Raw genomic sequence first — 27,103 nt, 5'->3', positions numbered from 1 at the left:
CTCAAAGGAAATAGAATCCTTCTGCTTCATACTTGAGGTAGGAGGGTATTAATACACCTGATGCTTCTGCTTTCTTTGGAATCCCATTGGAAGGGTGCCTCTCAGATAACCTAATATATGCAAGATGTCCTGCAGATGCTGAGAATGTTGGGGAGCCAAAAAGATAGTGAAATAGGCCCCACCCTGTAGACCTGGAATACTGTGAGATGCCAGGAGTAGAAGAGACATGAGGTACATCTTGCTACAGCAGTGAAGCCTAAGGTTGAGGCCGATGTAGGCTAGATACTCTGAGTTGTTCTAAAGATCTGGTCTGACTGGGTGACGAGCGCAGACAGTATCACTCCATGTTTCATACACGATAGGTAGCAAGACTTGTAGTGATGTTTACATTTTTGGCTTTTTGTGCATCTCAGTGTGGTCTGTGCACACACATGCTAGTGGTTGTTGTGCACATCTTCCTGGGGTTCAGCTGTTAAAGAAGAAAGAGGACAGAAACCTGTCTGAGGGGTGGCAGCAGTTTGTGCTGCATGGAAAACCTTGGAAGACTGGTAGGAGCAATGCTGGGGGTCGTCCAAGGAGCCCCCAGAGTGCATGGAATCATACTTCCAGTACCGGCAACAGTATTGGGGTAGGATTCCGACATATTTGACACCAAACATGCTAGGTCGGAGTTACCATTATGTAGCTGGACATAAGTAGTAATCTATGTCCAGTACATGCATAAAATGGCATCACCGCACTCACAAAGTCCAGGAAAATGGAACTGGAGTTTGTGGGTGCACCTCTGCTAGTGCAGGGGTGACCTCACACACAGGTACTTGCAACTTGCCCTCTGGGGCAGGAGGGCTGGCCATTGGGGTGACTTACTGTGGCCTGTTGTAACGAAAAGGATGCATGTGCCCTTTCACGCAGACTGCAATGGCAAGCATGCAGAACACTTTGCATGGGCTCCCCATGGGTAGCATAATACATGCCGCAGCCCAGGGGGATCCTCTGTTGCCCCAAATGCCCTGGGTACCATATACTAGGGACTTACATGGGGGCACCAGTATGCAAAATGTGAGGTGAAAATGGTGCCAGTTACCAAGCTAGAAGGGAGAGAGCATAATCACTGGGGTCCTGGTTAGCAGGATCCCAGTCAACACAGTCAAACATACTGACAAACAGGCAAAATGTGGGGGTAACCATGTTATTTCATGGTTCTACAAAATCTGTAAATACAGACCTGTCTTGTTATTAAAGAAGTACCAACACACGAATGGTCTTCCAGGTGCCTACTTCAATCTATAGTTTGATTTTATTTATCAAGAAAGTGCTCTGGGGTCCCCTAAAAATGCATGGGATTATTCTACATTCTTCACTATCAGCGAAGAACCTATGATGCTGAACTACAGATAATCTCACAGGCTAAGTGGCTGTATGTGGCAAAAACGGGCTGAAATTTACTTTCCGCTGCCTGCAAATATGGGACTTTTCTAAAGAAAGTGGGATTTTCACAATAAACAGTAGCATAATGCCAGAAGAAAAACCTGGTCAGAAAAAGCCGAAGCAATAGCTGGGGTGTCTGGTGCACCTCATTCTAGCATGTGGGGATGAGGCAGTCTTTGTGGATTGCAAAGGATCAATACCAACCATCCTAAAGCAGGGGTGTCCAACACAGGGCAGTGAGAGACAGACTTATGTCAGATTGTCAAAACTATGCCAAAGATATAAATTAATTTAAATTACATTAATTACAAATAGATTTATCATATATATAACCCGTAAATTGGGGTTATCTGGCTTTGCTGGACTTAGGATGGATATTTACCTGCTTTAAAGAGTCCAATTTGGTGAACTTTCTGCTCCTCTCAGTTGATGCTGGCACAGAATTTGCATATGCAGAGTACTGAATGTATGGACGATGAAGAGAGATGAATCCTAACTGCAATCTTGGCTAGCTGGACTATGGTGTACTCTATACAATCAGGAACATGCTAGAGTAATATATGGTCTACCCACCTGTGAAGCTAGTACTAGGTTTCATATTTCATGAAAACCCAGCAGCCTCTAAACACACTTTAAAAAATATATTTTGAAAAAGAGAAATACAAATACTTTGGTCCCCAAACAGACTGACAAATAATGTGATGCCTATTTCAGCAAGATTCTTATGACAATAACCTAGAACATCAAACTAAAGTTAAACATACATTTTAAGAGATGTCAAACAGTGGGTTACTTTCCACCATTTTATGATCAATACCTTGAGTAGTTGGAACATTGAGAGCGACAATTTTGCTGTTGGCTGGCAATGGAAGTTTGGTAAGCACTTTCCCAGTCATGGTTACGGGAGTGCCAGTGATCTGAAATGTCTGACCAGCACCAGAAACTGTGGTAGCTGTTGTCACAACAGGACTGGAGGCTAAAAGAGAAAACACACTATCTCAATCGAATTTCCTGAACATAAGGTATGACGACTGTGCTAGAAAGCTTGGCTCTATTGTGATAGCTGGATCCACAATCAGAATCTACTTTGGAACACAATAAAACAAGCGATTAGAAAAAAAACCATCAAACTATGACTAACTAAAAACAGTTTACTAAGGCCATGATTTAAGGACCATTTACAAACCTAATGAAGGCCCGCCAGTTACTTAGAAAGTAAAAAGACATCTAAAACAGGTGAGTGCAACATGGAGTTTTAATATTCTTCACTAGATGTAAAAGGCAAGTGTTTCTACCAATACTGCTCTTGTTAGTAGTCATATCTTCAGAGCTCCCACAGCTTCTAACAAACAAGACCATTAGAGCATGATTAACTTTTCTTCCAGTAAATCCAATAAGGTATTTGAATTCAATAAAACTATATTTCAGGCAAAGCCTGTAAAGCTGACACAAAAAGCAGCCCGTTAAGATAATCAATGATGAAAGCCACACTCCCCATCGCAAAAGGTTTCTGACTTTAACTGAATGGAAGTTTTGAGCACTATATGCCTTTATCTGACTGTACCATGATCAAATCTACTCAGAACCATACAGTAATCTTTGTAGGCCACTAAAGCGCCATCAACAATCAATTCGTTTTCTGCTTATGTACCTCCATTGAATTTTGTATATTCATGTATCGGAGTGCAGATTTTTCATTTATAAACGTACTATTTTTAGCACATCCATTTAAAATGCAAATTTCTCCATTTTGCATAAATTATCACGATGACTGCCTGTTCACAAAATAATCAGAAAAGCTTATTTAGGGCAGGTATAAAACGGATTTAGGCTGAGAGCACCTTCAGCTTACTGAGAGACTGAAAGATCATGAAAGTTGAGCTGTAAACATCTCTAGCTAAGTCAATCGGCTCCTCTGAGTGAGCTTGGCCTTATCAGCTCAAAGAACCCAAACACAAACAAAAGAGCAGCCTTTTTGAAGAACAAAACAAACAGATGTTGTACAACTAAGGTATACAGATTAGAGGTTGCCTCAAGAAATTCAGATTATCACCTTTGATGACAAAACTGTTCAACTTTGAGGTTGCCTTGAAACCTCAACGGTGGGCTGCCTATGCCTAAGAACTTGGACTTGTAAGCACCTTACTTACCTGAAAAACTAACCATTACTTACCTCCCCCAGGAACTGTTGATTTTTGCACTAAGTGTCAACTATTAAAATAGCTTATTGCCATTTTAACTAAAACTGTGTATGTTACTGCTCTAATTCACAGATCGTAACTTACCTGTGTGGAGTACCTTGCATTTCATGTATTTACTTCGAATCTTGCAGTTGTGGTACTAAAATAAAGAAAATATATTTTTCCATATAAAATCTATTGGCCTGGAGTTAAGTATTTGAGTGGGTGTTCCTCATTTATTGCCTGTGTGTGTACAACAAATGCTTAACACTACCTCTGATAAGCCTACTGCTCGACCGCACTACCACAAAATAGAGCATTAGAATTATCTCATTTTGTCACTATCTTACCACTAAGGGGAACCCTTGGATTCAGTGCACACTATCTCTAACTTTGAGATAGTATATACAGAGCCAACGTCCTACTTTATTATGTGTTAGGGTTAAATTTAAATCACCTGTTACCCATAAAGCACAGCAGAAGCCGTGTTTCAATTAACAAAAGACAAGCTGCGAATGATTAAAAAGTAGGTTCTTTCTCTTTGAAGCATGGTTTATAAACACATAATTTACAGTGGAATTTTGGCATTATCCATGCTGAAGAAAATGATTAAGTACACAAAGGGTTTGGCCGTATTCATATTCATCCCACTGAGCCCTCAAGTCATAGCTGAAAATAAACATACCAGTTTTTATCAGTGAATGTGCTTTGATGTCTCATTGCTAAGAATGTGCTATATAAATGCAAACCGATGCAATTGTAGAACTGCTTGCCACACTCAATAGACTGTGTCAATGAACACCTTGATATTTAGGACTCTAAAACAAAAAACCTTATTGTAGACTGAGACATTAGGGTCCTCAAGTAAAGCAGGGCCCCGACACATAATTAACAGTTTTTTTGATTAAGTTAATAGATTTGGTGCAGCACTAAAACCACCACTGATGTACCAAATATTACTGAGGTTTTTCCAAAGTATGTGTCTGAAATTATGTAGGAAGGCAAAAAGCTAGATTTAGGTGAAAACAACTGCTTTTTTTTTTTTTTGCAACAGAAGAGAAAGGACTCGTACTTCTTAGCGAGTAAGCCTGTAGCATTACTAAGTTCCAAGCTGATGTGACCAGCAGTATAATGTTACAAGAGAGCATAGGTAAAAAGCACAAGTCAAAACATTAATAAAGAAAAAAAAAAAAAAAGACGACACTGGTAGACTAGATGCCATATCATGTTGAGTGCAAGCAAATCAAGTAAGCCATTATTGTGCCTCAAAAATAATTAAGCAAAATATTATTTCTGATCCTCAATAGTGGACAGGAAGAGAAGTTCAGGAATCCATCTCTATGCTCAAATAAGCTATTGAATAAACAATGAACAAAACATATCCAAGACACTGGAGTTATATAAATGTATTTCCCCAAAGATCCAATGATTGGAATGAAGAACACTTGCTTTCGAATACTTCTGGCAGTCAGGCAAATTATCTTCAAATGTATCCCATTCCTCACAGGTAAAATTACCAGACATCAGACGCTACAGCTAAGACAAAGTGGAATGGTGAGGTGTATTTCCCTTCCCTGGTCATCCTGTAAGGGAGCTCTCCGGTAGATTCACTATGTTGGGGAACCATATTTGTTTATGACAAATGCATGCTACCCAAATCAACACATGGAAGAAGCTCCTGGAAAACCAGTTGAGAAAAGGAAATGGCGGAAATGGGTAAAATAATTTTTCCTTCTACTGAAGGACACTATTAAAGTGATGGATAACCATTCCTCATCCACCATTCATTAGTGGGAAATGACAACTTCTCGTTCAAAGCAAACAGATCAAGAGAGAGGAGTTTACTGCCATGGGTGCAATGTAATCTGATCACCCTGCCAGACGTGCGGTCTGCTTCACCTTACAGTGAGCTGCTGTTAGAGGCACAAGAATTGTTTTTTTTTTTACTTGAGTTTAAAACCTAAAACTTTCAAATTTACATTAATTCCAAAACACTTAAAACAAAATGATAAAAATTAAAAAAATTCTAAAACTCAGTTCATCATATTTCCATTTACATGATCATCCTTTCTTTTACAGTGCATTAAGCAATATAAATGTTCAATATTTCATATGCAAGAATATTTACTAGACACTAAACTAGCTGTTTGTTGAAAATCATACTGGAAAAAAATCTGTTCGTCTACTTGTTATCAACACTTTTCATCAAAGCACAAACTTGGTAATTTGAGTTTGGCACAGGAAGTGTGACCTGCTCTATTATGGGTGTTATGTAATGTAATCATTCCATTCCCTCCAGAGGGTGGATGGTACTTTAGCTGGAGAGGTATTTTCTGATATACGTGTTGATTGTACTCAGTCATCTGAAATGGTCGTTTCCAGGCTTCAAGATCCTCAGTCAATGGGACAGCATCATCAAAGGAGAGTGTGGTCTAATCTTGTTCACTTGGAGGGCTATGTTTTCCAGTCTTTAGCAGTTAAAAGTGATGTTGTTGGTGAAATTGTTCTTTTTCAGGTGGCAGGAGAGACTTGCTGGTAATGTGCATGATAATCAACTCCATTGGTAGATTGTGTTCCCAAAGGCAGGTGAGGATGGAATATGAAGCATAGCGGAGTATAGCGAGATGTCCATGTTAAATAAATATGTGATAACTTTAAAAAGCAAGTGTAACAAACAGGTGTCAGGGTAGGAGGGTGGGTGCATGTGAATCTACATAACTACATGCCACGAAGAGACGCTAACTGGGTAAGTAACATTTTCTGTTCAAGATGTATGGCTGTAGGTACACATGCTTAGCATAGACTGAAAAGCAGTCCTCCCAAATAAGTGGTGGCTAACCTGTGGGGGTTACAGTTCCTTCAAACAGTGTACGTAGAACTACTTGACCAACATTGTCTTGTTGAGGGGCCAGCACATGTACACAGTAATGTTTTGTAAATGTACGTGGTATACCATATATCTGCTTTACATATGTCAGCTATAGATATATTTCCTAGGAAGGCCAGTAAAGCTCTTTGTTTTTTTGTTTTTTAACAAGTGAAGTAATCTCTAGGAGGGAAAGGTAAAGTTATTTTAACTTTACCATTGCTTGTTTGACTGCATTTGACAATACAATGTGCAATGTCTGCTTTGGAAATGGCCCTTTGTGTGCTTTTAAAAAAGCCACAAAGAGGAGTTGAATTTTTGTAAATGAGCTGTTTCTATCAATATAATATAACAGGTCTTGTTTTATATCTAAGGTGTGCAGAGCCCTTTCTGCAACTGCGTCAGGCTAGTGGAAAACATCTTGACAATACAACAGATTAAGGTGGAATTGAGACACCAATTTTGGAGAAATTTTTTTTATTGCTATGTAGGACCACTCTATCTCAAATGTTAATGCCTGAAGCTCACTGACACATCTGTGTGAAGTGATAGCAACTGGGAATGATACTTTCCAGGATAAAAACGGGAGGGGGCAGGAGTGAAGAAGCCCAAATGGAGGGCCCATTAATCTTGTTAGTACAATAAAGAGATTCCAAGTGGGAGCTGGTGGCACACTGGGAGGAATGACTCTTTTAGGACCTTCTAGGAAAACTTTAATGACAGGAATCCTGAATAAAGAAGTGTGTTGTCTTTTGTAGAGATAGGGCTACTGCTGCTATGTGTAGCTTATAGATGTAAAAACTAGACCAGTAATATGCAAACTGAATAAGTAACAGACAATGTATTGCACTCTGGCTGTTAAAGGATCAATGTTTTTAATGACAATAGTGAACCCATCTTTTCCACCTCACTGCATAACAAGCATGAGTATTGGGTTTGAATGCTTCTTTAAGAATGTCCATACAAGGTTGTGGTAGATTTAAATAACTAAATGTTAGGACTTCAGGAGCCAGATCGCAATGTTGAGGGTCTTGGGGTTCTGGCTGCCTCATTTCTCCATGGCTCAGTGTGAGAAAGTCCTGCCTGTTCAGCAGTACTTTCGGAGGAGAGTTCAAGGAGTGTTGTGAACCAAGACTGGCGCACCCATGTGGGACCCACTAGGATGAGGGTAAGAGATTTCTGCTGCAGTTTGTGAACCTTAAATGGAAGCAGTGGGAGAGCTGAAAAAAGCTAAGCAAATATCTCAAACCAATTCATCCATAGTCCATTGCCCTGGACCGTGGGTGTAGGAAGTTGGAGGTGTATTTTTGGCATTTTACGTTTTCTAATGTGGCATAAGGTCTATTTCTGGGTGACCCAAGCGGCAGAAATATGGGAGGAGGACTTGTGGGTGGAGTTCCTACGCGTAGAGACACAGGCGCCTCCTGAGGAGATCTGCAAAGTTGCTGTCCGCTCCAGGAAAATACTCCGGTAATAGGTGAATGTTGTACTGACAGCTCACCTCCAAATGGACTGGGCTAGATGACACAGCTGAGGGGACCGAGTACCCTCCTGCTTATGGAGAAAATGCATGGGGGTCATGTTGTTGGTTTTTATCCGGAATACCTTGCCAATCAGGTGGGTAAGAAGGCTTTGAGTGCTAGGTGAACAGCTAGCAAAACCAGGTGATTGATATGGAACTGCCTCTGGCTGGGTGGTCATAATCCCTGGACATTCATATCTTGTGAATGAGCTCCCCCACCTGTGAGGGAGGTTTTCGTTGTTATGGTTCTCTGCAGAATTGGGTCTAGGAAAGACCATCCTTTTAGGAGATTGTTGGTGTTCCACCACTGCAGAGAGTGGCAAGCGTGACGGCCTACCAACACTAGATAGTCCCATTGATCCTTTGCTTGAGGCCACTGGTGCGTTAAGTACTCTTGTAACAGACTCACGTTCAGTCTATCATGAATTACTATGGCTACGCATGATGCCATCATTCGGAGGAGATGCGCGAGTGTCCTCACTGTTATGTGCTGATGAGCTTAGAACTGTAGGATGAGTGAATGGAAGGACTGAATCCGTGTAGCACTGCGGAAAGCTTTCCCTCGTTGTGAGTCGAGGATTGCTCTAGGGTTGCGTTGCATTTGAAGGGGTTGGAGGTGGGGGTTGACAGCACTGATAGTGAGCCTAATTGATGAAGTAGGTTTATTGTGGCCTGAGTGTGCTGGAAGCACTTTTGACAAATAGCACTTTTAATGAGCCAGTTGTCTAAATAACGGAAAGATGTGTATATTTTGTCTGCGCAGATGAGCGGATACTACTGCAAGACAATTAGTGAAGACCCTGTGGACGGTCGTGACACCCGAAGAGCACTTTGAATCGTACATTTTGCCCCTTTATTACAAACCTGAGGTATCAGCAGTGAGGCGGATGAATAGGAATGTGTAAATAAGTGTTCTTCAGGACGGGTGAGGCTATGAAGTTGCCTTGTTGCAGTAACAGAAAGACATCTTGAAGAGTAAGCATGTGAAAGTGTTCTGCAAGGATGTATTGGTTTATGGGTCTGAGGTCCAAGACTGGTCTTCGGGACTATCCCTTCTTGGGGAGAAGAAAGTACAGTGATTAAACTCCTGTGCCTTGCTGGTGTTTTGACACTATAAGGAGTGTCTGAAATTATTCCTTAAGCAACTGTTGATGTTGTGATGAGAGCTTGCGATTGAGAGGTGGAATGTTTGGAGATATGGAAGTGAGCTCAATAACCATATTGGATAATAACCATATTGGATAATATCCAACATCCGATGGTCAGAGGTGATATTCCACCAGGTGGGGAAGAACTCTTGTATTTGACCCACGATAGGTGTACTGTGGTAGGGGGATAAGTTGACAAGTAAGGGTTTAGTGTTGGTGGCGGAGGGTTTGGTGAAACCACCCTTGCCTCTACCTTTGGAATTGTTGCCCCTTTTTTTGTCTCCAAAGTAGGACACTAGAGTTTATGTCTCTAGCTACCGTGTCAGCAGCATCACAGAAGTAGCCAATTGTGGTGTTGGAAAAAAGCTTACCCTTGAGGCAATCTGGTATGCTTGCTTCCTGGGAAATGCTGGAGAATCTCCTCCACCTCGTTTCAGTTGGCCATGCGGTAGCGAGATAGGAGGCCGCTGGAGGTAGCGATCCTCTCCAATGGTTGGTGGACTACGTAGCCACCCTCTTACCCACACCACTGATATTCTTGCTCTCCTTATCTAGTGGGAGTACTTCACCAGATGTTTGAGAGTTAGCCCTGTTGCGTGCCATGGCAACTACCAGGGTGTCAAGTGGAAGTTGTCCATTTATGTCTGTGGGGTTTTTGGGTGATGCTTTGTATTTTTTGTCGACCTAGGTGTGATGACCCGCGACCCAATACTGAATATGTCTGGCATGTGGCACAGCATGCATTTGAGCATCAGCAGGTATTGTGCCAAGTGTTGGCTGGAGGAGTGAGTCTGAAATAAGAAGCCATCCTCTAAAGGCTCTGTGTGTTGCTGAACTTTCAGGAAGGCTGACGCACTGCCTATTAGGTCATGATAGATGGTACTATAGTCTGGCAGAGAGGGTTTATATTGCGGGTCTGTATCGGCAGGTGGGTCTGCCAAATCCCACGGGTTGTCGAGTGGTGGGATGAAAAATGTGTCTCCCTCTCCTTATCCCTCAAATTACGAGTGGACACAACTCTCTGGAGAGTATGGTGTGTTTTCTTCAGGTGAAGGTGGTGGTGACTGGGTCTGATGCGCAGCAGGTGTTGGTAGTGGTGGAACGACATGCACATGGCTTGTGGCCTTGTATGCCTTCTCTCTCTGCTTTGATAGTGTTGGTATTTCCAAACATTCTTCAAATGATAACTGTCTCTGGCGGCTACGCACCAAAATGAGGAGGTCTTGTAATGATACGATCAGTGCCTGGGTGTTTTTCAATATGTTTTTGTCTTGAGTCTATCTACTATTGCAGTCATTAAAGCCCTGGTTCAACAGGCTTGGAGTCATGTGCATGTTTGGCAAAAGATTTTGGCTCAGACGCCGAAGTTTTCGGTGTAGGAATTTTCAGTGCCGAGAATTTCATGTCTGAAGTTGGCATTTTTCAGCACTGAGGTGGTGTGGTGTTTCAATGTCGAAGGTCTCTGCTCCAAAGATTGGCTCGATTCCGAGGTGGGAGGAGTTTGACCAGGAACGTGAGCCCTGTGCTGTTTTTTTCTCTGCACTGAGGCTAGAATTGTCCAATGCAGCTAGTCGGTGCTGACCGTGGCCCAAACTCAGTGGTGGCCTTACAACAGTCTTTGACTGGTCTGGGGGTTGGCTTGACCTGGTGTGAGATCTTGCATTTACAGTTCCAAGCCAGAACTGCACTCATAGGAGAAGGTGTCTTCATCAGCAGCCAACACCTGTGCATTTACCTCCTCTTGGGTCTGAACAGTTCTGTTGCATCTTCGACGCTGTGGCGGGACATCTCTAGGAGTCAAACTCGTCTGTCACGCAGCGTCTTCTTTGACCGAAAGGACTTGCAGGCCTCATAGGTAGCTTCCACATGTTCAGGGGAGAGGCACAAGTTACACACCTGGTAGAGATTGGTGCATGGGTACTTGATGGGGCAGCAACTACAGAATCAGAAGGGCATCCGTTCCTACACCAGATGGACAAGGTGCAGAGGGAACGCCAAATGTAAGAAGTCTTGCCGCAAAGGGTGAAGGCTTGCGAGGCCCGCAGCTGATTCGAGCCTGCTGACAAAGTCGATTTCAATTAACAGACAGGAAAAACTGAGGAAACTGAGCCAAAACAATACTGATGGTAACGTTTGGAAAGGACTGAGTGACGCTTGTCGAACCAGAGCAGAGGAGCACACGTCCGAACCAGATGGCTGTAGAAAACCATTGAACAATGGAGTGGATGACCAAGCAGATTACCTGCAAGAGGAGGAGACACTACCTCGTGACTCAAAAGACTTTCTTTGAAGAAAAACAATTTGCACACATCTGAGCCCAACACTAAATGGCAGGATTATGCTAAGAAGATCTAGCGACAGCCACACATGCCTCGAACAAGCACATTTTTTCTCTTAATTTTTAGAAATAATTTAAATGCAATGGAAGCAATGAGAATGAAAAACACAGAACCCAAGGCAAAGATATACAGAAGAAATTGAGATGCTTTAAAATAAAGTAGATTTAACCATTTTCAGGATAAGCAAAGCTTTGGGTGACACCCTTTCCATAAGAGGTGCAGCAGAAATCTGAGGTGAGATGGTCTCTGGTAGGGGTGAGGCTTAGGACACTCACCAGGAATTTGGAATCCTTTCAATTAGGTGAGTGTGCATTAGTGACACAAATAGAATATTTCACATGGGTTGTGAAATCTTACTGCTATTGTAAGTTTACCGTGTGACTCGCACTTTGACGATGGGGAACGTTACAAGCATACAAATCTATGAAAGAACCAATGCTGAAGTTTTTGCTAGAAGGGGAAACAAGTTGCAGTCTCTGAGGAGTCTGAAATTGTTTCATATTTTTTCTAACATTGCGACAAATTACCTTCCATATGGGGTCGGGGGAGGATTAAGCAGCTAAAGCTCCCTATGCATCAGCTGTTTTAATTGCTCCTCCACCTCTTCACAAATCGTGTGTGCTTAGTCCAACAAAAGCTTAGAAATAAGAGGGCATTTGAATTCTAACGGATATGGAATGTAAGTCAGCAAAGAGTTGAGTTAAACACCAGAGAGATTTAAGCCATATAATTTAAAGAGTGTCCTTGTTTGAAGTGCACATGGTATTTGTTTGCAGATATAATCTGTTTTGTAGATTACCTAAGGACATTTTTGACTGTCACATTCCAGGACACTTGACAAAGGAGGTCCATTTGTTCCTTTTTTTGCAGTGCATAAAAAAAGGAAGTCCTCAGAGGGCATGGATGTCAATCTTCAGAGAGGGCATTTTAACCCTAGTTTGTTGTTAAAAATAACAAATGGTGTACAAACAAACACCATTGATTTAAGAATGGGCAGTAAGAGATGTGCTGTTTATTCCAAGACGAAACTTGGCAAATAGGTTAATAAAAGCTATGTGCAGATTTATAAATCCCTCCCCTTTAGTACATAGGGAATATGAACTAGGCAATTTTGAGAGGGACTTTTAAAAAAAAAAATTGACATTTCTAGAATGGATGGGTCATAATTTTGAGGGTGATCTCAATTCAAAGTATTTTTTTATTCAATAGGTGGCCTGCCCAGCTGATAGCCTCTAGGTATTTTGTACAAGGTTGGTCTTCAACCGCCAACTGAAAGGTGCAGTTCCTATCTATATAAAGTAAGTGAAAATACGATAGTTGATTTAAATGACCGATTTCTGAGTGACAGCCTCATTTGCCAAACATTCAGCTTGCTGTTTAACGTATCTCTCCAAGCAGTAGTCAGTGGGCAAGGCTGTGCAAATGCTGTTACAACCACGTTTTTTCCTTCCCTGAAAAGTTGTATGAACTGTTCCAATTTTGTCATGGAATTAGCCATAGCACTCAAAAATACAGTTACTTGCCAAGGGGAGTCGTTGTTACCAACAGATTCACTACCTATTTCAATCAACAGAAAGCAGTCCTGAGATAGACTTTCAAGTTAAATATTTCAGTATGTGAACATGAATATGGCAAGCATGAGATTTAACTTCCAGGCCAGAGCCAGCCCCCAGAAGAAAGCACGATTTGCAAGAACAACAACAACAAAATGTGGTTCGAAGTAACGGTCAACAAATAATTCTCAGAACAGCAAAAAAGATCTGACTAGAGATCCAAAAAGAAAAACGGACTGCTCTTGGTAGTGAAAAACCTCTGAGCCTTACCACAGTGCTAAGAGTTCAAGAAATAATAGCTTCCTTGTAGAGGGGACCAGGGAGCAGGGTATAAGATGGTAACAAAAACTGAAGGATTTTTTTTTTTTTTTAAAGGAGACTCAGAGGAAACAGAAGGTCGATTTGAGGCATGCTTAGTATCTGCAGATGGCTGCAGGGATTATTCAGTACCTATTGTCCATCAGTGTTTTACAAGAGGATTTGCAGGAGACTAACTGAAGCGGGGTGGCTAGGACACTACTAGTTCCTTTACTGTATACTTTACAGTACCATCATTCTTAAACAATAGGGATCTTGGAAATGTGAAAATACTAATTTTTGCCACCTTTATAACACAAATGGAAAAATGCCTTAAAAGGACATAGTGACCGGTGAATAGGGAAGTTATTGACTTTCAAAAGCTTCAATGGGGGAGGCCAGCAGTAAGTTAATAGCGCTGAGACCTAATTCACGAAAAATACATCAATAATGGAGAAAAACGTCATCAAAAGTGTGAGAGGTAATGATGATTTTCACAAAGAGAAGAAAAAGCAAAAGAGGGCTGGTGGAAGGAAAGGCGTCTGAAGAAGAGATGGCAGCTGTAAAGCTCACTCTGTCGGCTCAACAGATTACTACATAGGATATGAAGATCAATTCATATTGTACAGGAATACATGAGTGACCACCACAGCCACAGGTTTAAATCACAGCAGTCCATTCAATCTTTCATTCCTATGAGGTGATAAAATATGTCTCACTTAGCTGAGTCCCACTAAATATCTATTATTTGTCAGTAGTGTTAAAATGCATTTTGTAATGAATTTATGCTTTGGAAACACAGCCATAATGACTTATGTTAAAGGACAGAGTAAAAAATCCCTAAGTGTCTGAACTGACAAGCGGCAAATTCCTCAATCAAGGGTGTGTTCTTCGACACTAAATAGTGATGGCAGTCAGATGCCTTGTCATGTCAACCCACAAACTTGTCTTTTTCCATTTTCATCGTTAATATATATGTACAAGTTACTTACCTCCTGTAATGAAATATCTGGTAGAGACATATTCTAGTTGCAGATTCCTTACCTTAGAATTTCCCCCAAGCGTCAGACTGGATCCAGAGATTTTTCTCTGAGCAATAGCCTTGCGTGTCGGTAGGTGGCGTCGGTCGACTCTGCGGGTGTCGTTGGCATTACAGTCGCTGTCATGACTTCGGCAGTAGTACACAGACGCCGCCTCAGCACAGTGATGACAGTTTCTTTTAATGAATTTCCACGCCAAAGCGCATGGCCGCTAAGAACACTGAGATTGGTGCGCCAGAGCTAAGGACTGAGGCGGGGGGTGGAGGGGGTGGTGGAATCCCAATCCCTAGAAATTAGTCTGCAAGCGGGGAGGACGGGTGGGTCGGTAAGGAATCTGCAACTAGAATATGTCTCCACCAAATATTCTGTCACCGAAGGTAAGTAACTTGTACATCTGATAGACTTCGAGTTGCAGATTCCTTACCTTAGAGTAGATACCCAAGCAATGCCATCCTTGGTGGTGGGCTGCGAACCAAGATCATACTAGGAAGTCCTGCAGGACCGAACAACCAAAGTAGCCGTCCTGACGGACCTGACTGTCCAGGCATTAGTGTTTAGCAAACGTGTGCAGGGACGTCCCCATGTAGCTGCTCTGGTGGAATGAGCACGCAAGCCCTCAGGGGGTTGCTTCTTGGCCAATGCTAAGCACATCTTGATGCAAAGAAGTACCCATAGAGAGAGGGTACGTTTTTGCACTGCCTTCCCTTTCTTCGCACCCACATACCCGACAGAGTTGATTGTCAGCTCGGAAATCTTTAGTACGATTAAGATAGAACACCAATGCTCCTTTTGGGTCCAGATGGTGGAGTCTCTCCTCTTCCTGGGAAGGAAGTAGGCAGGGTGATGGGCTGGCCTACATGAAAAGGCATAACCACCTTTGGAAGGAAGGAGGCTTTAGTGCACAACACCACTTTGTCAGGGTGAACAGACAAGTACGGAGGTTTGGACGAAAGGGCCTGAAGCTCACTCACCCTGCGAGCAGAGGTGATGGCAACAAGAAAGACAGTTTTGAAGGTGAGGAGCCGTAAGGGACAATTGTACTTCGGCTCAAAGGGAGTACACATTAAGTAATAAACAAGATTGAGGTCCCACTGAGGCAAGATAAATGGAGTGGGAGGAAATAAATGGGTGAGACCTTTTAGGAATCTACTCACAATAGGAGATTTGAAGAGTGAGGGATGGTCAAGTAACCTAAAGAAGGCCGAAATGGCAGATAAATATCCTATAACGGTGCCCAAAGCAGAGCCCTGCTGGGCCAAAGCAAGAATGAACAAAATAACCTCAGCTAGAGGGGCAAAGAGGGGATCAACAGATTTGTTGGTGCACCATGCCACAAATTTATGCCAAGGACAGGCGTATACCATTTTGGTGGAGGGACACCTGGCTGACAAGATATCATCACAGACTTCGGGTAGCGGATCAAAAGTCGTCAACTGTTGCCGTTCAATCTCCACGGATGAAGGCGGAGATTGGACAGGTTCGGGTGGAGAACCATCCCCTGCTGCTGCAACAGAAGATCGGCCCGAAAAGGCAGTCTGAGTGGAGGATTGATGGCCATACTCAATAGCTCTGGTACCATACTCTCCGTGCCCAGTCCAGAGCCACTAAGATGACTTGGGCCCGGTCGTTACTGATCTTCTTGAGAACTCTGGGCAGAAGTGGTATAGGCGGAAAGGCGGCTGGAGTTCCACTCGATACGAAAAGTGCCTCCAAGCGAGTGCCGCATTGGAAACTCCAATGTGCAACACAGCTGACATTGTGCGTTCTCTGCAGAGGCGAACAGATCTAACCAAGGCTCTCCCCATTGTTGAAAGAGACCTTGCGCCACCTCCGGATGGAGGCGCCATTCGTGGTCGGCTGTGCATTGACGGCTGAGTTTGTCCGCTCTGGCGTTGACAGAATCCGCCAGATGTTGAACCACTAGGGTAATGCCCTGATGTTCCAGCCATGTCCAGAGATGTAGCGCCTCTTGACAAATGGTACAGGACACTACTCTGCCCTGTTTGTTGCAGTACCACGTGGCAGTAGTATTGTCCATGAACACCTGCACTACTTTCCCTTTGAGAAGGGGAAGAAATGCTTTCAATGGAAGCCTGATCACCCAGAGCTTCAGACGACTGATATGGAGCCCAGACTCTGTTGGAGAACTGAGGCTTCTGATCTCCGCCTCGCCCGTGTGGCTGCCCCAACCCAGAAGTGACACATCTGTCACTATGGATAGATCTGGCTGGGGAAGGGAGAGGGATCTGCCGTGGACCCAATGCGGATTCGAAAGCCACCACTGCAGGTCTTTCGCAGTCCCCTCTGAGATCTGGACCATGTTGGAGAGCTTTCCCTGATGCTGCGGCCACTGGAACTTCAAGTCTCACTGCAGAGCCCGCATAGGTCATCTGGCATGTGTCACTAGCAGGATGCAGGAGGCCATGAGGCCCAGCAGCCTCAGAGTCAGTCTGGGGGAAAAAGGTTACACTGTGAGACTACCAGGAAATAGACCAGATCGATCTTGATCTAAGTTTACTAGGTTGGGGTGGGGTTTGGGGAGGTGTGGGGGGTTGCTGTTAGCTTTCTAAATTATTATAATACAAGGGACAGAGAGAGTGTACTGTTTCTTAATCCCTAGTCCTGGGCTGCTTTACATTAGCTCAGTACATCGGACATGGCATTCAACCCTTATTTTTAATATAAGCTCTTTAGTTGCTGGCCCCATTCATGAGTTAGGGTGATATTTCCTGAGATGTATGCTACTTTTCCTTTACTTCCCCTGTTCTGCGACGGTATTTATCATAAAACCTATTAAACAATGAATATAAAGAAAAAACAAATTAATTTGGACTGCCTGCAGCATGAATTTAAATTGCTCAGGATTTGAGGAGAAAAGCTCATGGTATGCATATCATGAATCAAGGTGCACACAGGATACGTCTATTGCAGAATGACTTCTTAACGAGAAGAGCTTCTCTTCTCTGCTGTACAGCAGGCTTTCTTCTTAAGTAGCCTTAGTATTTACTGCAATCCCAGTCTCCTAAACCAATGCATTAGGCTTTATAACTGATTAAAATGTGAGCTTAAAATAAAAAAAAAATGTTGTTTGTAATACATTATTTCAAAGAACCAAATCATTTCAGTACACCTCCAATATTAGATGATTACCTAATCACTGATGTTGTCCAAGATGGGCAATGATAATGACTTATTAGCTGCCTCCTCTTTGCTCCCATGCAAAATTACATTAGCTAATGCTGCTACATTTGGGAGTCTATATTTTGTCTTAACTCATATCCCGGTGTGGCATCATTATATTGTCGTAGTTTGGACTCTTGCTCTGGGCAAGACTGCTGGTTAACAGATGACAGTACTTTTGTTTGTAGGTGACTATGCCTTTCCTACAACAAGTCGCAACTGTTGCCCCAACCTTACCGGCTCACTAGCAGCACCTCACCAGAAACACTATAGTAAAAGGTGATTTGTGGCAGCCTTTACGCATGGACTCGAGAATAAGACATCTCAGGGAGTGTCGTGGTTAAACGGAGATTACCCCTTTCTCACAGATATATCATGTCTCATACAAACAGAGGCAATGACAAAGATGCAGTAAAGTTTCAATAGTTTTTATTTAACATAACTGCAATTTGCGATAAGTTGCATCGGCTGCAATGATTAGGATAATGAATAATGCAAGGAACAGAATTGTGAAGACGAGAGTCACTATTACAAAGACCCCCACCATCTTGCAATGCACAGAAAAGACATACGAGATGTACTATGCCCTAATACCCTAATGTGATAGGCCTAACCTCCTACCTAAAGGAGAGCTGGGTTTGCTAAACCTAATCTGCCAATGCCATGTCCATTAGAGGAGCCCCCAACCTTTGTTACCTTGGAATGGGGTCTCTATCTCAGACTCCGAATGGACACGAAGAGTGGGTCAGCGTCAAGACGACGTGCAGCATCGATATCAGTGATGGAGGCGATGCGCTCGTCGGAATCCCTCTGTCTAAAGTGTGATATATTTATACAGATCTACAAGGACCCCTGACGTAGGTGTGTTCCCAAACAATAGATAACAGTCATGCTTGGGACGGCAATTAATATAAACAATCCCTCAAAAGTATAGAGAGGGAAAATCCCTAAGTGTGAACACCTACTGTTTGTCTGTCTTTGTTGCTTGATCCTGACGCCTTAGCGCGGTCACACTGATAATGTAACTCATAACAAGTGGCCTAAGTTTAAACAAAGGCAGCCATCTTAGAAGAATTAAATAATTAAATGGGCTAAGACAGAACAAGCTAAGTAGGTTAAAAGTCACTAGGTGACGGGGGCACGAGTCTGCAAGCCAGAGGCTAAGCTAACTCCTGTTATCCCATTAAAACGAACTAGGATTCACTACAATAGCTCTTTGGAAGTTGAAGTATTAACTTAAAGTCACTTATCCCTATGCAGTTTTATATTTGCCTTAGATGTTGCACAACCCAGAAGCGTCAAATAATCTAAGAAGAACTGGATCAAATGTGCAGGATGTTTTGCATCCACTCTGAAACATTTGAGTGTGCACAAGATTGACGATGGTTCCGTTGCAGTTTGTCTCTGCCACTGGGAATATGACAGCCAGCAGATCCTTAAAAGTTGGGGAAAAGTACACCTTCCTCAAAGCATATATTATTCACTAGTGCTCAACTTACATTCGCTGTTTCATGTTGTCCTGGCCATCGCCTACGCAACCAGAGAAGCTTTAGAAGTTTAAATTGAATAAACAAAACTATTTTGACTGGTTCTGACCACTGTGACCTTGACCTATCACGGGAACTGCCCAGGGAAGAGGAAAAAAAACCAAATGTGCAAGTATTTTGGAGCTAAAGTACAAGTTACTTTCCTTCATAACAAAATATCTGGTAGAGACATATTCTAGTTGCAGATTCCTTATCAGATAATAAAACCAAAAAAAACCTTACACTCTGTATCCCTCTTGCCTGAGAACACACTACCTAGCTGTAGATTCTCGACATTTAGAATATCCCCAGGATGGAACTGGAAGATTTGAATAGCACGGCTCTAAACAGCCCATAGGTGGCTTCATACTGCTCCACGTTAGGTTTGTTCCACCTCATATGGGACAACTGAATTACCACCGTTGTGTGGACGTAAACATTTTTTATTTTTACTTTGTTTGCGCTCCCAGATGCAGACCTCAATAAAATCAGAAGTGCCGGTCTCTAGTCTGGGACCTTTTTGGATTAAAGAAATAGCCCAATCCAGATAACCTGGGGGCGAGAAGGCAGTGAGGGATTTGCAGTTAAGAGTATCTATAAGAAAAATCATTACTGAAGCCAAGTAACCTGTTCTTCAGATGGATATTTTCAACTCTAGATTCCTCACTTTCAGAATATGACCCAAACAATAGTTCCCAAGGCGATGGATATGTGGAACAGACCAAGTTATAAAGTCCTACAGGGAAAAATGGGCAACATGCTATTCCAGTTGGCCTGGCAGTCAAGGCAGTAGTGCTTTGTGTACATCAGCATGGATGCCCACATCCCAACCTGACAGATACCAAGAAAAGGTACTCTGCGTGTCAATGCAATGGTAGCAGCCGGGGCTAGAAAAATGGTCCCTCAGTCTTTCTGGAAGCTGCTCCTTGGCCAGTCCATAGCAGAACTTTATGAAGATGTCTGTTCACCTTGACAATAGACTTTTCTGCACAGTCTTCACTTTCTTTGCCCCTGGGAACCCAACAAAAAGCTGATAGTCCAGAGATGATCTTTGACGAGATCGACATAAAAGCTCAAGGATCTACTGGGGTCCAACCAATGATGTGTCTCCTCCTGTTTCGAGGGATGGTGAGGAGCACAGAGTGTTGAGAGTGGCAGACTGCCCAATAAGAAAAGGAGTCACAACCTATGGAAAAAAGCCGCCCGGGTCCTCACCACCACTTTATCTAGGGGAAAATGTGATGTAAGGCAACTGCAACAAGAGGCCCTAGAGTTCACTCATGCGACAAGCATAAGTTACAGCGACTAGGAATACAGTCTTCAGAGTAAGAAGACATAGTGGTCAGTTGTGCATTGCTTCGAAGGGGGAGGTCATGAGGAAAGAGAGTATCATATTAAGGTCCCATGGTGGCATCATAAAGGGATTGGGGGTAAACATGTTTGTCAAACCTTTCATATACCTCATCCATCACAACAGGTGATTTTAACAAGGACAGTTGGGATGGCAAACACAAAGAGGCTGGCAATTAACCTGTAATGGTGCACACTGCAAGCCTTTGCTGGGGAAAAAAAAAAAACAAGAAAGACATCCACATTTCTGGTCTGTAATGAATCTGTATTGCGTGCCATACCATACACAATTTCTCCCACACCTAGCACCAAGGATGATATCCACAGCTTTGGGAACATAATCAAATGCAGTGACCTGCTGCTGCTGGATTTCCACATATGGAGATGCAGACCTCACAGGTTTGGGTGCAGGACACTGCTTACCTGCTGCAACAGAAGATCCTCCTGAAGCAGTAGCCTATTTGAAGGAAAGGTGCTCATAGGCATTCATCTCAATTACCACACTCTCCTTGCCCAATCTGGGGCCACTAGGATGATTTGGGCCTGGTGTCCATGATCTTCTTTGAATGGTGTGCCGGGTTGGAGGGTGGGGGGGGGGGGGGGGGGAGGGGGGGGGAGTATATGGGAGGGAGGGTACCTAGACATGTGCCCCCATGGAACCTTGGACAGTGCACCAGACACATCAAGAAGAGTGCCAAAGGTTTGCAACACAACCTCTTCAAAGGCCTCAATATGTTGCAACATCACTGATGGCCCTGGAAACTAAGGGTGCATCAGGTGCATGTGAATCTGGTCCACAGAGAAAGATTGGCAGCAATACTGAGAAGCCCTCTGATGCTCTGCCAACTTCTCAGACGGAGAGTGGAGTGACAGGAAAACATCCAGCTTGGTCATCTTGTGCTTCTGCTTTCACTTACTAGAAGATCTCGACTGTGACGAGGACCTGTCATAAAAAGGAGTGGAAAGAAATTAACTGATGTTGACGAGCATGAATGGCACTTATATGTGGCTCAATTGTCACTTTTTGGGCGGATCCAAGTCAATGAGGAGCTGCATGGAGCCACCTCTCACAGCACGCAGGATCAATGCTGTTGTAATCCTTGGGATCCAATTTGCCATCTGGGGATATTCTACAGGTGAGGACTCTATGGGTAGAAGTGTCCATCAGAAGGAAAGGATGTTGATCAGTGACAGGTCATTTTCTTCCATGAGGGCAAACAAAACTAGACTCTGAGGTCACCTGGATCCTTCGACCCTTCCATGTAAAGGATCAAACTCAATTGCCCTGTTTAGACAAGGTCCAGCTGACTGAGGCCCTAAGTGGAGAGTCATGAGTAAGTCAATCAAAAGCCAGGGGGATCCATGCAAACCGAATGAGCACAACTCCAAGAAACAGCCAAGACTCACATGAGGACAAAGAGGTCCAGACACAACAAATAACTGCAGGTATTGCAGGACAACTTCTGAGATAAACCTGCCCTATACCAATTTTCAACAAAAATGAATCTTTGCTCAAATCATTACTCATTATATGGAAACTTACAACTAAGGATTCTTTGTTGGGTTTCCATCACTAATATTTGAACTGTAGCAGCTCTTCTGGAAGCAAGTAGCTTAATTAGTATTTTGTGCAAAACAGTAGATATTCAATATGTGCTACATTTACATTGCTTTTCCATAATCCTTTCATAGGTTCATTACTCAATTGTAATGTAACTCACTGCAACACAGCAATATAGTGTTTCTACTGGATTATCTGTAGCAACATGTTACAAAATGCTCTTCAAACAAGATCCTTGATGCACACTACTTATTTGGGTAACTAACTCATTATCCACAGCCTCAATTCCTTTGAGAAGTCAAAGTGTACGGCAGAGCACAAGGAAACACAATTTCGTTGAATTGCACTTCTATAGAAGGATTATGTGATCCTTTATCAAGGGGAGCTTAATTGGAGTATAAAAACACCCACTATATTCCAGAGTACGGTTTTCAATAAACTAGTGTACAGAAACAACCCATTAATATTGGTTACCTTTAACTCATTAAAACTCTTTTAAACACTTTATCAGAGGCAAAAAACATTATTTCTTCAAAAATGACATATTATTGTTCAAGCCTTGCAGAAAGCTTAGAATTTATTTTCACATATTCCAAGCAGTAATTTGGAGGCAGAATGATAAAGTAATGTATTGACATTGTGCTTCAATGAAGAAAAGTATTATCACCTCACTTTTATAAAGGTTTTAAAAAGTGTGTGGTTCGGAAGAGACTATTGTCTTCCCCATTTCCCTCCAATTCAAATATTTCCTTGTTTACCCCATGTTTCTGCACACATAATCACTGTTCTCTGACACTAAGACATCCTAAATGACTTGTGGGGGCAAGAAGAGCTACAAACAGTCCTAACACGCATATGATACAAGATATCTTGCACTAATGTCACACCAAAACCCCTTAACACGTCTATTATTCAAAATACATCTATAGGTGAGTGAAATTTAAAGTTGATCTGCTAAGTTTAGCAATGTTTACAAACATCCAGAAGATTTAACAATATTTATAAACTCCACAAACTTAGGGCCTGATTTAGAGTTTGGTGGAGGGGTTACTCAGTCACAAACATGATGGATATCCCATCCACCGTATTACAGTTTCCACAGGCTATAATGGAACTGTAATACAGCAGATGGTAGATCGGTCAAGTTTGTGATGAAGCTACCCCTCTGCGAAATCAGGCCCTTAGTTTTCTAGAGAAATTTCTCATGAACATTTCTGTAAGATCATTTTCTCACTAAAGGTGAAGCTCTGCAGGGATTTCTTTCACCAAAACATATTTTTACAGTTTTTTTTAGTTTCACGAAGATGGCAAAGCTTGCAAGGTTTTGAAAGACACTGGAGTTTGTGGTTGAGAAATTTTCCTACCCCTAAAGACATCCCGAAATATCAAACATTCATGGAAAAGTGTTCTTTTTTTTAATTTTTTTAAATCATTGATGTCTCTGTTTATCCACAGCCCCAAAATGTTTTTATTTGGGAGCTAGAATGAGGCATGAGACACTAACATACCTAGAACCACAGTTAAAACACACACTAGCAATCACATTGATTGTTCTTCAATCCTAGCTGTAACCCTTGTCGCTCTAGTTATTAAGCTGTTGCAAACAATATTACAACATTGGAGTTTTGGGAGCTAAATTGAAAACAATCGAGTGCTCTGGGCTTCTAATGGCTGGTAGAAGCTCAGAGCTCCAACGTTTCAGTGTTTTCGTTTACAGCGGTTGCTGTGAACAAACATCTCAGAGCCAGAGGGGATTTAAATGCTCTCAGGCTCCATGAAACCTTTGTTTTATTTATTGAAACATTCTGTCCTCTAGTAGCAAAATGTCCTCGTAGCCTTATAGCCCTCCGCAGCTGGGCTATACCGGGATTAAAGTCCTCTTCTACTTTAACAGTAGAGAGGGTCTTTAATGGCCGGTATGGCCTGCTACAGCATGCTTTAAGGCCATGATAAATGTCATTTGAAAACATCACAGACAGCCTAGTGGAGAAAACAAATACAACAATGGCTAAAAATTTGGAAACATTTTAAATATGTTATTTTCTCAATCTTGCTCACCTGTAGTAGGCTGGCCTTGCTTCACCCAGGTGGCAAAGGTCTGATGGAAGTTTTTATTCTGCTGAAATGAGACTGTTGAAGGGGAACCAACTTTTGTTGTAAGTACCACCTTCGTCCCATGGGGGATAGGACTTGCTAAAGGTGCCACCGCAACCTTCTGGGGTGTTGAAGGTGTTGTAGCTGTATTGCTTGTAATTATAGCAGAAGCGGTTGAACTTGGTGCTGATGTTTGCTTTTGCTGCTCCAACCGTTTCTAAAATGTAATAAAAATCATGTGTAACAATTTACGTTTTAGCTCAAATCAATTGTTTTAGTCCAGCTCAATGATGACTCAAGCTTCACAGTTTTTCATTTTGTTTGAAAACCACTTTTAGTATTTAGGTGTGTGAACCAAACAGTTGCAACCAGAAAATAATTATGAGTCAATCCCACTCCATATAAAAAACCTGTGGATGAGCCCTCCTTTTGCACCCTCCCTACCATACCTGCAGTGAGATCCCCACTGTTATTTCGGGCTTGAGATTTACAATCCAGGGGTAAAAAGCCCACTTGTGTCCTTAGGGATCTTACCATTATAGCCCTTTCAATGGGAATTGTCTAAAAGAACAAGTTACTTACCTTCAGTAATGCTCTTTATGGTAGACACTCTATTTAGCGGCATATTTCTCACCTTTTGATTATTCCCCAGGCGTCAGACTAAACCCAGAACATTTTCAGCAGTACCTCTGTGCACCAGAAGGGAAACCTTGCTGGGCCACACTAATGCTGTTCCACTCAAAATGACATACTGGCCTATATAGGTGCTGTTCCAACACATTGACATCAGTTGCTTTCAAGACTGTCCATGCCTCTTGATCCAGAAACCCAAAAACAAATTAGCAGACAATGTGCAGATTTCTATACTTGGTATCTTATAATGCATACAGTTTAATCACATAACAAGGAGGATGGGAGGGTCAATGAGGATTGTGCAGCTCAATAGGGCCTGTGAGGAAATAGGGTGCATTATATGGTGTGGCTGAGCGATCTCAGTGTGCAATACACTTAACAACTACCTTAGGGCCAGCAGGTTTTGTTTGTTTAAACTTTAGCTCAAAAATGGGAAGATGTGACTGAGCAGCCAGCCTTCCACAAATGAACAAATGTATAACATTTAAACAGCAGCAAAACAACTGAAGAAATACATGTGAGACAAGAGGAATCCAACAATAATTTATAAAAACTGATTCTATTTTTATGTATTTTTAGATACCCACATGTAAAAAGATCTACTAGAGGGTTCCAGAGATTTCCAAGGTACAATAAATATCCACTTTTTACTTAACCATGAACTAGCTTAGGCAAATTTCACACCTACAAACTTTTGGAGAAAACCTAGTTAAGTATGGATGCAGCTAGTCTGCGTTACTTTAGGTGGCCAGCTCCGGCAAGGAGTCAATCAGAGGGACTAGCAGGCCTTAAGAACCAGTTACATCAAGTCAAGAAGCAGTCTTCAGTTACTTCCATGCATTGTACTCTCTTGCCATAGGCCCCTATGGAAGTAGGAATACAGGATGCTGAAGGATGCTGTGGATGGGATGGATTCGACTGGGATCTTCCTGTGGCTACTCCTCTGTCCACTGGCTTGATGAAGCAGTCCTGGCCAAAGGGGCCAAAGTCCCTCAGCAACTTCTCGAGCCTGGCAGAGATCAGCTGCCACAGGGCCGTGAGCCGCCAGAATTGCAGTCAAAGTGGAATCCTTCCATGGGCACTAACTTGCCTTCGTGATGGCCTAGATGCATGCCAACAACTCTCTTGGGTTCAGCAGACTCGGGGCAAACTTTGAATGTCAGGTCTTGGTCCCTGATCCTGCATAGGGGTGAGAAGCAGCTATTGGATGACATGGGTTACCCACTTGCCCCAGCAGGCTTCTTTAGCTGTTGTGGCCCTTTGCTGTACACAGGATGTTAGCCAACTGATCTTTAAAGTCTCTTGCTTGAGTAGGGCTCAGGAGTCGTCTTCTCCACAAGCAGGACACAGCAGGCCCTTCTTTGCTAACCACCAGGCCAGTCCACGTCAATGTACCGTCTCTTCATCTGGTGCATGGTTTGGTACAGAGCAGGGCAGTCCTTCGATCCTATTCTTCCATCCATTGAGATCTGGGTTCTGGATGCCAGAGGTGCCCTTTTCCTGTGCAGAAAAAGCCATCAAGGTAGGTTGCGATCAGTAGCCAATGGGATACTAGGTTCCCTCCCCCCCCTGATGAGCACCTCCTGCGAAGTAAGGCATCTGGCTAACCCACAATTCTCCCTCCTGCCCATCTTCAAGATGGCAGTACTACTCTCTTGGCGTGTACAGCTCTCTAGCCCACCCCAGAGGTGTGGCTACACACCTCTCAAAAACCCAATTAGGCAACATATTTCCCCTCTACTTCCCGAGTGCCAGCCTGTCTCGCTCAACAAGAGGGCAGCCACTCACCCAAGGGTTCATTTCACCATTTGCCCTTTAAAGGTGGCCACTCCTTTAGAGCTCATCTTTTCAGCCAACACTTGTGTGGCTTGGTACTTGGGAAAGGTAACATCTCTATTCTGTCCTTTCATGGGAGCATTTTGCGTGGCTCCCCAGGACGACAGAATTCTGTCTCATGGACAGAACCCGTAGACATAGGGGATTTTAGGGCAACAAAGTGGCAACTTTGTAAACGTTCCACTCTGCAACAAGTTACATTAATTTTAACTTGGGCACCAAGTCGGGCGTGATGCAACAAGTTGTTTGATACCTTACAGTATCAACTTTAGTAGTCCCAGTCAGAAGTTAGCAAGCTGGCAGCTTGTAACTCTGACCTCGCCATTAGAGCTACCTGGCTTTTCCACAGTAAAAATGACCATTGTGGGCCTTAACTGTTGGAACATATAAAGGTACACGTAAAAGTACATGTTCCACTATCTAACATACAGCACCCTGCCTTAAGAGTGACTTGCATATACGAGAAAAGGGAAATTGGGCTTTTCCACTGCTTTAAGTGGCAAAGTCCAGTTAACAGTTTAATACTGCTCTTCCAGTCTACTGAGGCACA

At 42.8% G+C, this 27,103-nt stretch overlaps 1 protein-coding gene across 6 annotated transcripts in view; it reads right to left on the bottom strand.

Moving 5' to 3' along the window:
• The window catches only part of BPTF (bromodomain PHD finger transcription factor), a 1,198,927-nt gene that overhangs the window by 521,626 nt on the left and 650,198 nt on the right, over positions 1 to 27,103 (bottom strand). For 4 of the 6 annotated variants that reach the window (XM_069199907.1, XM_069199908.1, XM_069199911.1 and 1 more), the window contains exons 18-19: positions 24,049 to 24,301; positions 2,246 to 2,404 (exon numbers count right to left, since the gene is read on the bottom strand). In XM_069199907.1, coding sequence (XP_069056008.1) covers positions 2,246 to 2,404; positions 24,049 to 24,301 — 412 coding nt within the window. The remainder of the gene's footprint in view (positions 1 to 2,245; positions 2,405 to 24,048; positions 24,302 to 27,103) is intronic. The other 2 variants (XM_069199910.1, XM_069199912.1) reach the window with 1 other exon arrangement.

Source organism: Pleurodeles waltl, chromosome 7, assembly GCF_031143425.1.
Source record: "Pleurodeles waltl isolate 20211129_DDA chromosome 7, aPleWal1.hap1.20221129, whole genome shotgun sequence".
Taxonomy (NCBI): domain Eukaryota; kingdom Metazoa; phylum Chordata; class Amphibia; order Caudata; family Salamandridae; genus Pleurodeles; species Pleurodeles waltl.
The sequence above is the reverse complement of the archived record's forward strand: the minus strand, read 5'-3'. Positions and strand labels throughout refer to the sequence as shown.